The sequence below is a fragment of the Scardinius erythrophthalmus genome (genome assembly GCF_964197995.2).
Source record: "Scardinius erythrophthalmus genome assembly, chromosome: 24".
Taxonomy (NCBI): domain Eukaryota; kingdom Metazoa; phylum Chordata; class Actinopteri; order Cypriniformes; family Leuciscidae; genus Scardinius; species Scardinius erythrophthalmus.
Genome location: NC_138244.1, coordinates 22,318,879 through 22,334,407, shown reverse-complemented (window position 1 = coordinate 22,334,407; position 15,529 = coordinate 22,318,879). Strand labels below are relative to the sequence as shown.

General features: G+C 37.7%; 1 protein-coding gene across 1 annotated transcript; it reads right to left on the bottom strand.

Annotated features, from left to right (window-relative positions):
* Positions 1-3,047: 3,047 nt before the first annotated feature.
* tmem86a (transmembrane protein 86A) lies at positions 3,048-14,841 on the bottom strand. Its single transcript, XM_081355799.1, has 3 exons — positions 14,689-14,841; positions 10,205-10,469; positions 3,048-9,137 (listed from the first exon to the last, which is right to left on the bottom strand). Exons 1-3 carry the CDS (start codon positions 14,707-14,709, stop codon positions 8,710-8,712), a joined length of 714 nt encoding a protein of 237 aa, XP_081211925.1. The 5' UTR covers positions 14,710-14,841; the 3' UTR covers positions 3,048-8,709.
* Between the last annotated feature and the right edge of the window lie 688 nt (positions 14,842-15,529).

Here is a 15,529-nt window from a genome sequence, read left to right as displayed (position 1 = left end):
AATCGCATTATAGTGACTTTTTTCTACAAAGCAATGAGTTACATTCCTTTTGCATTCTCACCTGCTTGTTTGTTTTTAATCAAAAATAAAAAAGTTCTGTTTTTTGCAAATGTAAAGGGCGTGTTTACACCTGGTATTAAGATACGTTTTGGTGGATTGGATTACAAGTTGACGATGCTAAATACAGTACAGGTGTAAACGGGGTCTAAAACGTTTTAAGCTTGTCCACTTTAAGTGGATATCGTTGGAATGTGTTCGAATAGCCACAAAAGACCGTCTTCTCTCCGCCTACTGACCTAATTCGTAACATTATGGGAAGCGATAGCCAGGCGGGATTTAAACTTTGTCGGCTGAAGACCCAAGTTTGGTTTGAAGACGAAAAATGTACCAAGCACAATGTTCTCACCATTCCTGATTTCTAACACATACAGCGTTTGGCTGGTCTTGAGTCAGAGCAGAAACTAAAGCTGCTGCTCTCCGTAAGTTTTTCTGTTTTCTCCAGTCGTGTTCATATGTAAATTGCGTGAGCTTATTTCATCCATTAGATCGAAAGGTCTGAAAAAACCTGTACATTTAACCGCCCATAGACCCTCCCCTCGAAGAAATCAGGACAGAAGTGGACAAAAGAGACGGATTAAAACACCAGGTGTAAACGGGATTGTGTCTCCCTCGTCTACTTGTGATCATATCGACCAAAACGTATCTTAAAGGTCCCGTTCTATGCCCCTTTTCACAAGATGTAAAATAAGTCTCTGATGTCCCCAGAGTGTGTATGTGAAGTTTGAGCTCAAAATACCCAACAGATCATTTTTTACAGCATGTTTAAATTGACATTTTTTGGGGCTCAGAAAAACGAGCCGTTTCAGTGTGTCCCCTTTAAATGCAAATGAGGTTCTGCTGGACGACACAGGGGGCGGAGCTTCATGAGCTCGTGCTCAGTCTGTCAGGAAAAATTCATCTCACGGAATGATGATAATATCAGAAACTCTCAGTAACGGCGTTCATTTCGAGTCGGACAATAATGCCTACAGAGTCAGATTGCTGTATAGAGATGAAACAGGTATGGTTTAGTAGTTTAATTGCGGTTATTATAACGTATTTGTCATCTGCTTGTAGGCTATGTATCCATTATTTATTAATAGCCTACAAGTCTGCTGTCTGAATGATGATCAAACATGTACTGATGAGTTTAATAAAGTTTATTTTACATCACACAAAAGATGAAGCGTCAGTTTTACTTCAGAAAATCACCATAAGAGCTGAGTAAACACAGTAGGCAAAGTTATAAGAAGTGCGCAAGTAGCCAGTAGAGTTGAGGGAGCATTCCTGTGGGCGGAGGTTAGTCAAGAAACGGTTCTGGTGATGTCACTAATGCAGGATGTAGAGGGATGTAGTCCAATCGAGCCGTTTTATGTAGTCAACTTCTGTTAAATAAAATATCTCGCTTGGCATTGAACTTTGAGCTTTATAATTGTACAGATATTATTTATGCTCTAACAGCAACATTACACACTAACTAAAGTTTGAAACATGGAATCGCATGCAACGGGACCTTTAATACCGGGTGTAAACAGAGCCCAAAAGCGAAACGAATAAGCCTCAGGCTGAAGGAAATGCGAAGCTCATACAAACCTTTCAGCTGTGCCGCCATTCTGGATTGCAGAAGAATAGGACGCAGGAGAAGAAAGTTCAACACTTTTTATGAAATAAAAAACAAATTTAATGTTTATTTATTGGATCATTAAAGATCAGCAGCAAAGACATTGGTTAATAAAGTGAGATTAAATAGGTTTGTGTAATATTTGATTTTGCATTTCACTGTTTTTATTCATTTTGAGGAAAACTGAATCTGTTTTTTTGCAAGTGAGGTGAGTAAATGCATGTTCTCAAGTCTAGATTAGATCTACAATAAGAATCATGTTTACACAGCACACACAACGCCTCTGCATACTCACGATTTCTCTCAACATGGGGACAGGAGAGGTGTCAGTCAATAACTGGAAAAACTATAACTAGCGTTACTCAGTTGAAAAAGTGATTCAGAAATTTTGTTGTGAATTTAAAAGTTTAATTCAAAGTAAAATTCAATAACTTGCATTACTTGTAAAAACCCCAACACTGACAGCCCCTTTAAGGGTTCATCATCTTCTGCAAGCTGCAATTGACAATAATGAGACAAACACACCTGTAACATGTTTTCAGTTGCATTGCAGTTGCATTTATTTCTTACTTGGACTGAATCACATTCATAGCAGTATCACTATAGTAAAGGAGCACTAAAGTCCTTTAACACAATAACGAAAGGAATTAAACTACTGGATAGTAACAATAAGGCAAAATATTGACCTCACATCTACTCAGAAAATAAAATTAAAATAACAGCATTCGTTCACAACATAATGGTAACTTCACAATGTTAAGGGTCAAATGTAAAAAATATATAGATATATAGCAAGAGAGAGGTACTCCAATAAATATGCGTTTCCCTTATTTAGTAATATTGTTCACAGACAGACCAAAAAACCTCCTCAAGGAGTTATTTTTCGATTTTTAAAGATTGTAATTACAACTGCACAGCTTTCACTAATTCAGAGTATTGTCACTGCCTTACATACAGCATAGTCATAAAATATTTTTTACATATATTCAGTTCCAAAAACTCTATACAATATTGGTCCACCTAAGATGCTTTGTACTTTTCTGTAACTGTAAATGTGAAATCCAACATGTGAATACACTTGCAGTGGGTGCTCTTAGTACTGAACAGTGGTTACCATTAGCTATGGGATAGAATAATGTTATTACACTGGTATCTTATAAGACTTTCTCATAAGCTGGAATCAACCAGGATTATACTTTATTTGATGTTAGTAACAGCATCTACGCTTGGATTTACTCTTACAGGCAGAGGTGATACAGAATAATATAAAGCAAATTTGGTAAAGTTGTGATTGTACACAATCTTCGTGGCAGATGTTAGAAAAAAAGTGTGTTAAAGCAAAAACAACAACAAACAGAATAAATAAGAAATCAAATGCCCCCCCCCCCTCAAAATCTAATGTCTGAATACTCAAACTTAGTGAGCTACCTACCTAGACAGCATTTCAAGGCATCATAGATGCTTCCATCATGAAGTGTACATTCTAAGATATCTCAATTAGCTAACGCAACAACGCAAGTATCTTTTACAGAGAGAATGCAATCCCAGAACAAACTGTGTGAAAAATCAATCCAAGATGGAGGACGAGTCGAAAGAAATGTTAATTAGAAATACTTAAATTTCACTCAATACTGAAAACACATTGACAAACACTAGTTAAATAATACAAGGTGTGTTTTGAGCATACTGACGTGCTATTGCGTTAGCTTAGCAACATGCTAATGCGAGACTCCTGTCAGTCACAGGTGTTCAGAGACTGCAGACAACATGGTAGCTCACTAGGTTTAGGAACAAAGCTTTTATATTAGTGAAAAAGACTGCAACAATAATAAATGAAAGGACGTATTTTAAAAGTGCATTTAAAAGGTGGCGTATACTATGATGCAAAAGGACAGAGTTTGAATTAAAGATTCAAAAGTCTGAATCATTGAGAACTTCATCCACAAGGTATGAAACTGTACCGAATACCACTGTAAGGCCAGAAATATACTGTACGCAACAGGCTACAGATGTGTTATTAAGGCCCACTCACACCATGTACAAATACTATAATGTTTTAATCACCATTCTATGAGGGATAGCAAAGTCCACAGCACAACGATAACGACACAGAGGAACATTATCGTTGGAATCACTTTCAGAATGAGTTTTTTCAGCTGATGAATGATAAAAACATTGACAGCCAATCAGAATCCACTTTTGAAGAGCTCAAGCATTTAAAGTGGCAGACAACAACTCCAGTGCGCTTCTAATAAACGACATTTAATTTTCCGTTGGGGGGATGCTACTATGGTTATCGTTTTAGTTATCTTTATAGTTTTGTTTATTCAAGTAGCTAGCTATAAACATGCTATTTATTTAAAGCTACACTGTGTATGATTTACTCCCATCTAGCGGTGAAATTGTATATGACTACCAATTGAATATTACTTTCTAGCCCCTCTCATTCCGAGGGCGTTTTAACTCCTACGGTGGCCGTGTTATTTCAAATCTGTCGGCAGTCGCGAGTAATCTCCCCCTCGCATTTGTCATGGTGCCACTGAGTGTAAAAACGTGAAAGGCGAAGCTTGAATTTCCAGGTATGTCCCTCTTTGTCTAATGTATTTTCAAGATGGATGCGCAACATGGCTGCCACCATTCGAGCGACTCGCTCGTATGTATTCTAAATGGCAGATTATACACTTACGAGAATACTTAATTAGTTGGTTGAAGTGATTACACATTAATGAGAATGTATAATTTTGAAAGAACAAAGTGTTTTTTGCTAAAAATCACCTTAAAATATTACAGTGTAGCTTTAACTAATTTGAACTAAATTGGTCAGTAAGATGCTATGGAAGCTTGTTTCCACCACGAAATAAAAAAAAATTAAACGATTATTGACTTCTTATCTCACAATTCTGACTTTTTTCTCACAATTGCAAGATCTAAAGTCAGAATTGCCAGATCTAATCTTGCAATTGCGATTAAAAAAGTCAGAATTGTGAGATTTTTTTTTTTATTGCACTAACCTTTTTTTATTTTTTATACAAGCTTCCATAGGATGCTCTTCAAACTGTTGACATAAAAAAACTGATCATAGAGAAACACAGTTTATTATGGAAGCTTGTTTCCGCCACTGAATAATAAATAAATAAATAATAATAATTGCGACTTTTTATCTCACAATTCTGACTTTTTTTCTCACAATTGCGATATATCAAGTCAGAATTGTGACTTTTTTTCTCACAATTGCGATATATCAAGTCAGAATTGTGACTTTTTTTCCTCAGAATTGCGAGATATGAAGTCAGAATTGTGAGAAATAAAGTCGCATTTCTGAGAAATAGTCGCAATTGCGAGATACAGTATAAAGTCTCAATTCTGAGAAATAAAGTCGCAATTGCGAGATATAAAGTCGCAATTCTGAGAAATAAAGTCGCAATTGCGATATATATAGTCGCAATTCTATAATAAACACTTCTGACTATATAATTCAATAATAAACACTTCTGACTTTATATCTCGCAATTCTGAGAAATAAAGTCAGAATTGCGAGAAGTAAATTGCAATTGTGAGATAAAAAGTTGCAATTATTATTATTTATTTATTATTCAGTGGCGGAAACAAGCTTCCATAGTTTATAGCAGCCCTTGTGGTGACGCTGAGAATGTAACACGCACGTTATGAACTGTCATCTGACATGTTTCAGAATGCAGTTATGCACAAAATCGGACTTTAGTAATTGCATCCAGCATTTGCGTAGAGTAAGTTTCAGGCCTAAGATAATATCAGGAAAGTTATACAAAGATAAAATGGAAAAGTGCAAATATTTACAGTACATCCCTCAATGGTGTGCTCTGAACCAAGTGGATTATTCCTCATTATCTTTAACGACAGGACTGCTATACCTAAACACAGTCATCAATACTGAACCCAATGAACGGCCAGCGTTCTGTTTCATTCCCCTCGACCCGTCACAAAAGCATCAAACACCCGAGTGCCGACAGAGGGGGTAAAACGATCGCGCTCACTGCCATTTGAATAAGGTCGCAAGCTAAAGCAAAGCCAGATGGAAAGGAAATCTTCCCCGTGCCAGTAACTGTCTCCACACTTCTCAAAGGACAGCATTTCAGTGAGTGAAACAGAAGGCACCTGTTCTCCTCTATGGAGTTCGCATTCACACAATAGAGAAGGAAACGACCAGGCGAGGTCGAACTCTAGCCATCTGGGAGGTGGCAGCAGGTTGCAAACAAAGAACAAAAGAAATGCTAAGTATAGAAGAGGAACACTGACTTTCTAAACGACCATCAAAAATGGTCACATGACATTTACTATGAGAATTAACTTGAACAGTCTGTGTTCGCCTTAAGGGAACACTTTATGGGGTCTTTTCATCTCTTATTTTCATGAAACCAATCCTACGAACAATTATAACTTCACTCAAAATGTCGTTCTGCCGCAGACCCTCACAACACATTACTGATTCGTAGTGTGGGACACAATGGCTCTGAAATGACATTCTGTTTTCATGACCTTGCAAATCATGTACGTTTTTTCCCCCAGCTAAGCTGAAACGGTTTGCTGACAGTGTGACCCCTGCATAGGGAACCTATGAAACTTGGCATTAAGCAAATGTACAAAAATAGCCAAGCTGATTCTCGAGGGCTCAGCGGTTGAGCGACAGGAGCGTTTATGCGTGTCTTAGTATGCTTAATGCTATATAGAGGTGTAGACGCCATAGGCCTATTTAATGTGATGTGAAAGTCTTTTTTTTGGCTTGTTTTACTTGAGAGGCAAATGTTATTCATTGAATTAAAATTTAATTTAGAATAATTTAACATACAAAGAATGTATGTTTTTTTTTTCCACTGGAAATGTTCAATGTTTTGTTTGAACACACCAGTGTACATTGGATGTTGCCGTCCCGTGCAACACGGCCAGGTTGAGGATGCCATATGACTCTAAAATGGACCACTGTTGAGTGATCCGCTGTGTTTGCATTCAAAGCGCATTTCCACTCGCACCTGAGGGTACAACAGCTGAGCACATATCAGACCAAGCAGCATTTCCCATCATGGCTGACGGTGCCCTCATTTAGCATCAGTGAAGGATCAAGCTGATGATCCTTTTGAGATTTATGAATAAAACAATGATCAGTTTGAATCAACTGATGATTAATACAGTACATGTGCTATTTGCTTAAATGGCAGAATCTATTTTGCATAAATAAAATGAATAAAATGAAGCCTAGTTTAGTACCAGTTTTCGTTAATTGATATTGATATTTATTATCTCAGTTGAGACTCATATTAATTATATGAATTAATTACCATTAACGTGATTTGAAAAATACATATTTAAATCGTAAAGTACAGTTACACTTTATTTTAAGGTGTCATTGTTACAGTGCAATTATACATTTAAGTACTGAGTAATATTAATTAAGTACATGTACTTACTATAGGGTTAGGGTAGGATTAGGATTTGGTTGAGGGTTAGTTGCATGTAATTATGCATAATTTACTGTTATTACTATGGTAAGTACATGTAACATATGTAACAAAGACACTGTAAAAAAAAAGAGTTACCTAAAGTACTTGCATGATTTTAGTATTTGTTGTCGCACAAAAAACAAACAATGAATTACATTACTGAAAATCTAATGAGAATCATCAATGGCAGCCATTTTGTTTAACATTACGGGAATGAGAATGTCATGAAAATAATGCAAAAACACCTTCATGATGCTAAAATAGACATTTTCTTTATGCAAAATATATGCCTTTTAAATTTGTAGTGAAATATGACTACAAATATGTTGTGATTCACCCTAGTATGCGATTCAGCTAATACAGCATAGCCCCAAATGAGAAAAAGAAGAACTGAAAAAAGTACTGGCTTACAGATAAAACACCTCATCTAAAGAACACGACTTTCCCTTGAGTAAGATGCTTCCTACTGGCAATAGACAAATGAAAGTGGTTGGAAGCTCGATACATGCGTATCATCTGACATCACTCCCTCTTTACAAATATTATCTGATACTATACAGACAGAATTAACCGTACAACTTGTACTTATTTGCTTTTTCCTTGTGGTAGAGGTATTGAGCAATGCTGCTGACTTGGCAGAAACCTAAGAAAAAGATAACAGACACGGTCACCCTTCCCTTTTTATGAGAGTTTCGATCAGTATTTTCAGGATAGCCTCATCCAGAGACAACGCTAGCGCTGGTTGCAGTCATTTGGGCTTGATGGCCTATTTGAGCCAAGACAACTACTCCAGCACATGTGTATTTAGACATGGAGGTTTGTGTACTACTGAAATCAACACTTTAAAATGTGTCAGTGACACAGGATAAACATTAAGGTATACCTCACAATACTACAGCAAAGATTGTGCATTGATTTTCAATACAGCAGCACTACGCTAACAGATCTGCTTTAATATGAAATGATTTTCATGCTACTCTCTGATTACGTTTGGGAAATCTACGGTGAGACGGGGAAACCAGCCCCTGAGAAAAAACAGATTTGCAGTTTGCTAGTCCATTCTGCAGGCCTGAAAGTAGGTTCCAGATGAAGACTAGTCACTCAAGACCCTCGCTTTGTTCACAGTACAAGCCATCAAGGACTATCTGAAGAGGACAACATATCAGAGACTGAGAAGACACTGTGGTTGAAATGGAGAACATGCTAAGGTAAGGAAGTAGGGTATATTGAGGATCTAGTAACCAGAACTCCAAAACTGTCTGTCCTTTCCTGACACTAAAATAGTGGTACTACTAGAGGAATGTAGGAGACAAATGCAGTATTGTAAGACTGAGGAACTATGCTGAGAGTCAATAGGCTAAAGACCAAGACTATCAAACCTTGTACATGAATCCAGCAAGAATTGGTCTTACATGGATTTAAACTGGTGATTCCTCAACTATAACCAATATACCCTTGTCATGCTCAGACAGGGGAACTGTGGGAGGACCGGAGGTTTCAGGAAGTGGAACTTGAACCTGTGCAGCTGCTACCGATGTTGAGTCATTAGGGGAAGGTTGGTTAATGTACGGTCCCTCAGGCTCTTTTCCAAGATGCGTCGGCATCTTGACATTCCACTGCCGACAGTGCGATCAACATCTGTGCGGCATAGTAGGTCGCCATTATGATGGCTCGAGAGTGGGGCACGGGGAAGCAGAACTTGTTGACGGCAATGGTGAGGTCAGATACCATGAAGAGGACGGCTCCGAGGCAGGCCGACAGCTTCGTCCAGGTCCACAGGTCATTGGCGAGCTGGACTCCAGCAATGGCCCTCCAGCCCATGAAGCCGATGAGAGCGATGTAAACGGCCACCAGGTAGGTAAAGGGACCGGAGAGGTAGGGGTAAAGAAGGGTGTAGCTGAGGCCTGAGATGACACCGATGACCAGACCTGCTCTCGAGTTAATGGGCTTCATCCCAAAGGCCGAAGAGTAGAGAATGTGGGTGATGGCGAACATTAGCAGTCCTGTCAAGGCAAATTCAAATGAATTGAGTATTCAATGAAAGCATCATAATGAAAGCAGGGGGTGTCCAAACTAGGGATGCACGGTATATCGGCCACCCTATCAGTATCGGCCCATAAATAATAGATTAATTCTGTCAGCTGAGACACTGTTCAGATGTGCACTGTTCATGTGCTTGAAATATGATTGGAATCACTTCAAAAAAGGAAAATGCAGCCACACACAACATGTGCAGTGCAAGTCAGTGCAGAACATCATTATAATTGTGTCCTTGGGACATGGATTTCAATTGTGAATCTTTAGTTTTTGTAACCAGGCTCTCAAAAATTATATAAAAATTCGGATATAGATTTGTCGGCCAGTGTATTGGTTATCGGGTTTCAAATATATAAAGAATTACCGGTATCGGACAAAATGTTCATATTGGTGCATCCCTATTCCAAACCTGCTCCTGGAGGGCAACCTTCCTGCAGAGTTGAGCAACAACACACAATAACTTTCAAGCAATCCTGAAAACCCTGAATAGCTGGTTCAGATGTGATTTCTCAGGGTTAAAGATAAACTCTGCAGGAAGGTCTCCAGGAGCAGGATTGGACACCCCTGAATGAAAGAATTTAACATAACTGTACAGGGCATATCAAGAAACGTGCTAGTCTTGGTACCATGACCCTGTTGTTTATTCCAAAGGAAAACTTGAGTAACTCTGTGGTTCCCAAGGGTATCATTTGGGTTTGTCCCAACCCTCAACCTTGACCTAAAAAAACATCATTCAACCTCTACTTTCTCAGTACAAGAGTCGCTGAATCAGGCATGATAGTTCAGAGTTGGAACATAAAACTTCTTGCTTGAGAGAGGAGGCTTGCATAAAACCACAGTCTGCTTTCAAATAATTAGCATAAACTAATTTAACCAGCATTTGAAAGTGTAAAAAAGTTAAATACAATGTTATATTGATACAGAGCTTTTGATAAACAGAATTATACATCTTACCCTTCTCATCAACACACATAGCAAATAACTCTTAATCCTTTTCTAATCAAATCAGAGCAAAACAAATGAATTAACTCACCGTGACTAAAGTAGCCTTGTTCTTGCCAGATGAGAAATGCGTCACCCAAAGCTGAAAAAATAAGTCCTGCCAGGATTTTCCTGGCACTGGAGTGGGCACCTAAAAAGCTGATGCCATGAGCGAGCAGAAACACCCAAAGACAGAAGATGGGCAGGCATTTGATGAGGGCACTGTACCAGGAGGGAGTCGAGGTTGGCAACCACAGAACAAAGTAGACGCAAGTGGCTTTGAAGAACGGAACAAGCTTTGGACCCTCGCTCTTGACCTGTAGGACAAAAGAGAGACTGAAGTTGTATTCATGGGAAGTGAAACACACCATCACGCAAGTCAGAAAGACGGACACAGTGCTCCTTTTACATTTAAAGGAGAACTCCGGTCAATTTTAACATTGAGCTCATTTTATTGTACATTTGGAGTGCTGTCAATACAGAGAACAACGACAAAAATCGGTGTTGCCTACACCGAGTTATTCTATTTTTAAAATTTTGCTTTTAGGCTCTTAACATCCTTGATGTGTCATTACAAGTGCACAGAAAATGTGAGTGATTCCTTCTGAGTGAACACGAGTGGATCTGACTGCAGTAGATGTAAAAGATATGTATAAAAATGATGTTATTTAAGCCAGCGCAAATACCTGTTTACATCCTGTTTTTCGGTTGAAGTCCAAAGTAGTCGATTGCCGAGTTCACGCGCATAGGTTTAGTTACCTATGATCACGCGCGTGAACTCGGCAATCGACTACTTTGGACTTCAACCGAAAAACAGGATGTAAACAAAGGTATTTGCGCTGGCTTAAATAACATCATTTTTATACATATCTTTCACATCTACTGCAGTCAGATCCACTCGTGTTCACTCAGAAGGAATCACTCACATTTTCTGTGCCCTTGTAATGACACATCAAGGATGTTAAGAGGCTAAAAGCAGGTTTAGTACTTGCCCCATTGAAGTCAACAGGGTGCAAATTTTAAAAAGAGGATAACACGGTGTAGGCAACACCGATTTTTGTCGTTGTTCTCTGTATTGACAGCACTCCAAATGTACAAAAAAATGAGCTCAATGTTAAATTTGACCGGAGTTCTCCTTTAACAATGGAGGTGATAAAAACACTTAACAATAAGCACTTCAGTGAAATGCGATCCATGTGTTTTCTTGGAAATGTGAGATATAATGAATAAAAACTATGAGAATGGTTAAATCTCAGAAGGATACCAAACCCAAGAGAAGTATGTCAAAGTTTTGCTGTAAACAAGGCAGGAAGAACTAGGCATCTTTCCACCCAAGAAACCCAACAAGTTTCAAGTTTAATTCATTTCTAGAGCACATTTAAAAACAACAGTAGTTTACCAAAGTGCTGTACATAAAGGGTCATAAAACAAACAACAACAAAAATAAGGATGAGGTATTGACTTACACCCCAAACTATTTAAGAACATGTAGCTTGTTTTGTGACCCATAGGGTCAAATGAGTCTGATTACACAACCTCCCCATTACAAAACTGGGTGATTCTGGACTTCACACCACATCGAGCAGTAGCTGTCACAAATACAATTTACCACATGTTTAATCTTAAAATTAGATTTCGTACAGAAATGTATGTGTAACTAGTACATGTAGAACTGGATTTTTATCATATTCTCAAGTAGGGTTGTCAAAAGTACTGGTACTTTGGTACCAAGTTTTAGAAACGTAACATACTCGTCTTTCTGCAGTACCCGGTCAACTTGGTACCGGCTAATTGGTGCTGCTTTCAAATGGTGTGAGCGCTCTGTGAAGAGCATCAAAGGTTTCTATTTACCACGTGTTTTTTGCAGCGTTGAGCATTGCAGCCAATCGCAGACATGTTTGTTGATCGTGTGAGAGCAATGGCCAATCAGAGGCGCTTAAGTTAGTCAGAATCCGCTTAATACACCAGAGTTTGTTCAGCATTAGATTTTGTTATAACCAGCAAAGTATAAAGATGATATAAATAAGAAATGTATTGTGCAGTATCTAAGATTTTTGATTATAACAGGAGTTTTCACTCAGTGAGCTTGAGCTGTGACTGCTCCATTGATTATAAAAGCAGCACTCTTTGCTCGCTTTCTGTGTAAATAACCCATTCATAATTTGAATAAAGTTTTATTGTTCATGACATGTTGCAAAGTACACACTGCAAAGGTGCAGGAGTGACGACCATATTAAAATTTAGGCATTCAATCTGTTTGACAACGGATGAGAGTAAAAAAAAAATATTTGATGTCAAAATAGTGCATTGAGTCTAAAAGTGCAATAGACCTTCCACTTGTTCTGTTACCTCTAATTTGTTTCTTTGTTTTTCATTTTATTACTAACTTTTCATGTGATTTTTTTAATGCAATGTTTATTTAACTGAACAATATTTGAAGGCTACATGCTAATGTTTTAACATATTATTACTTATAATCATTAAAATGAACTTATTTCATTTATTTATTTCAAATAGTTAAAATTAAAAATATATATTACAAACAAAATACAATAGCTTTTGCTATAGTACCGAAAATGGTACCGAGAACCGTGAAATTTAACTGGTATTGGTACTGAGCAAAATTTTGGTACCTTGAAAATCCAATTCTCAAGAAAATAGGGTTTTGTTTACTATGATGTTTTGAGATGTTGCTAGATGGTTTCTATGTTAGTTACAAGGGTGTTGCTAAGTGGTTGCTAAGGTTGTTGGTGGTTTCCAGATGGATGCTATAAGCAGAAAATTTGTGAAAATTGTAGGTCATGTTCTTTAGAAAAGTAATATCACAAGAACAACCCCATAACAGTAACTATGTTACACTTAACACAACTGCTTCAATGACCTATATTAACTGAAGGGGGGAAATATGTTCTTGTCCTAATCCTCCTCTTAGTCCATGACAGTTGGTCTTGGCTTAGTCTTGGAATTTGTAGTTTGAGCCTTAGTGGGGGAAGTGGAAAAAGGCTATTGTTAGACAGCGTACATTTTAATCAGATTCTGGTGTACCCCGCAGTCTGAGAAAGGTCACACTGAAATACAGAGACTTTTAATTTCAAGCCAGTTGATGTGAAGAGATGGTGCACACAGCAGGAGCTCTTTATAATGCAGACTTGTGGTGCAGCTCTTTAAAATAGATGTGGTAAAACTTTGTGGTTATAACATCTAGGCTGGTAAATGAAAGGTTGTACGTGTGAACCTCACAAGGAATGATCCATTCACAACATTTAATAAACTAATTTAAAATAACTTGGTTTGCTAAATAAAATAGATAACATACAGTTCATTATTAGGCAGAACACAGTGGGGCATGTTGTCACACTACCCACAGGTTTCACAGACAAGGCTAAAGTCTAGTCCCAGCATGTTTGAGCTGTTTTAATTGAAAGCAACTTGCTCTGGCATATCTTAAAATATGTCAATGACATTGTTTTGTCTCTCAAGATGCACACCAGTAATGCTTTTCTTCTAATGCATGTTTATAAACCTAATTTGACTGAGGCCTAACCCTGGCTTAATCTAAGCCCTGTCTGTGAAACCAAACCTACACGGGATAAGTTGTCACAATGAGAACCTGCTGTTCAACAGCCTATTACATGTTTTTCAGGAAAAATAATGAAACCGTAAAACATCTATGAAGCTCAAAACAATTTATGAAATGTATGTAAAAAGTCACATAGGCCTATAAAATATCAAACTACTGTTTGGCCAACTCGGATATAAATACATTAACTGCACAATTAAAATTTCGCCCCAATTTCACATTTATGAAAAATAACCTGAGAACATATTTAGTTGGTCATACACCATATAACTCAAATAATAATAGAAAAAATCATTAGTGAAAAGAGATGCTGAAAACAGAGGACATTTGAAACAAAAGGTTTTGCTGAAACAGTGCAACTAGATCACTTCAGAAACTGCAAGAACTTCCAGTCAGAATGCGTGCGTCTGTATGAAAGAGGAATAAAGGATTGTCACGAGTGTTTCTACTGAATAAAGCCCTTTGAAAGCAGATGAAAGCAATGAAAATGGGGAAATACTGAGAATGCAAACCCTGCAGAGCGAACTGCACAGTGCTAATTTGCATAAATAAACCAGAGCATTTCGTGATCATATAGCACATGGTTTGTGGAGGTAAAGTAAACATGAGCATGCTGGCCATAATCACGTGCTCATTGTTATTCCCAAGATAACAGACTCAAGGATGCATGGACACACATACACATATAAATCAAACGTATGTGTATTGTTCTCCTTAACAGCAAAAACAAGTCACTACATAAGCATTCTTTTTTTTATAGTAATATGACATAAAGAATACGTGTTTTGCAGAGGTAAGCAATACATGAATTCGAAATTAAAATGATCACTTCAAGCACTTATTAATGCATATCCAATCTCGGTTTAACTGATATCATGTCTTTATGAAGTGATCATGTCGATTAAACGTGTGTTTTAATGAAAAGCTTTAATAGAGAAAAGAGGTAACATACTTACCACAGTGACCGGAGAAACCATCTTTATCTGAGGTTGAATTGCCAGTGGAAAGATGAACAGATCGGTCGTGGCTAACAGAGCACCCGCTAGTATTTACGTCCCTTTGTATGCGCGATTTGTTTTTGTCTCTTGTGTTTGGGACAGGCCATCATCAGTGGGAGGAGAGAAATCAGCTGTACTCGGGGCGGGGCCTGCGGATGAAAACAACCCGCGTCCAATCAGAGCGCGTAAAAGTGTTTACACTTCGAGCCTCAGCGAATGTGGGCGGGGCTTACCTGCATCACAAGCGTTTGAATTGTAACCTTTCTTTCTTGTATCGTGTCTTTAATGTGTTTGTTTGTCAACGATTATTTCTTATATATATAATGTGAGTTCTATAAAAATGCAGAATGTTAATAAAACGATGTCTTGTTGCGTAAACAGACCGCTGAACTGTTTCGTGGATCTATATCGACACCTTGTGGTCGACAATATTGCGTCACTCTTCAATGTTTATGTGCCTGAACATGTCAAGATGATCTTAAATTGCAAAATGATGTGCAAGTCGGCTATATAATAAATCTTTAGCATGCAAAAGAAAACACGCGCTATAGCCAAAGAGTAATATCGTTCTTGTAAATGGTCATTTATAGAATTTGTCTTTATTAAAAGTATGTTTTAAGTTTCTTTTGTTTATTAGTTTTTGTTTACTGACCTCCATTATTTATTTTTTATTGACTGGTTTGATCTATATATTACGTGTTGTTTGCCTAGTAATTTAGTTGCATTTAAAATCGCATTGGCTGTCAAACAAACAAAAACAAGGAAACAAGAAAAAACACGTGGTAAAATGTGTATGGAC

Bases quoted from the DNA above. Each gene is read 5' to 3' on its own strand.
- tmem86a (XM_081355799.1), bottom strand. From the start codon at position 14,709: ATGGTTTCTCCGGTCACTGTG. The intron at 10,470-14,688 runs GTAAGTATGTTA...TTTGTCCTACAG, and splicing joins TGGTTTCTCCGGTCACTGTG to GTCAAGAGCGAGGGTCCAAA. The intron at 9,138-10,204 runs GTGAGTTAATTC...TTGCCTTGACAG, and splicing joins ACAAGGCTACTTTAGTCACG to GACTGCTAATGTTCGCCATC.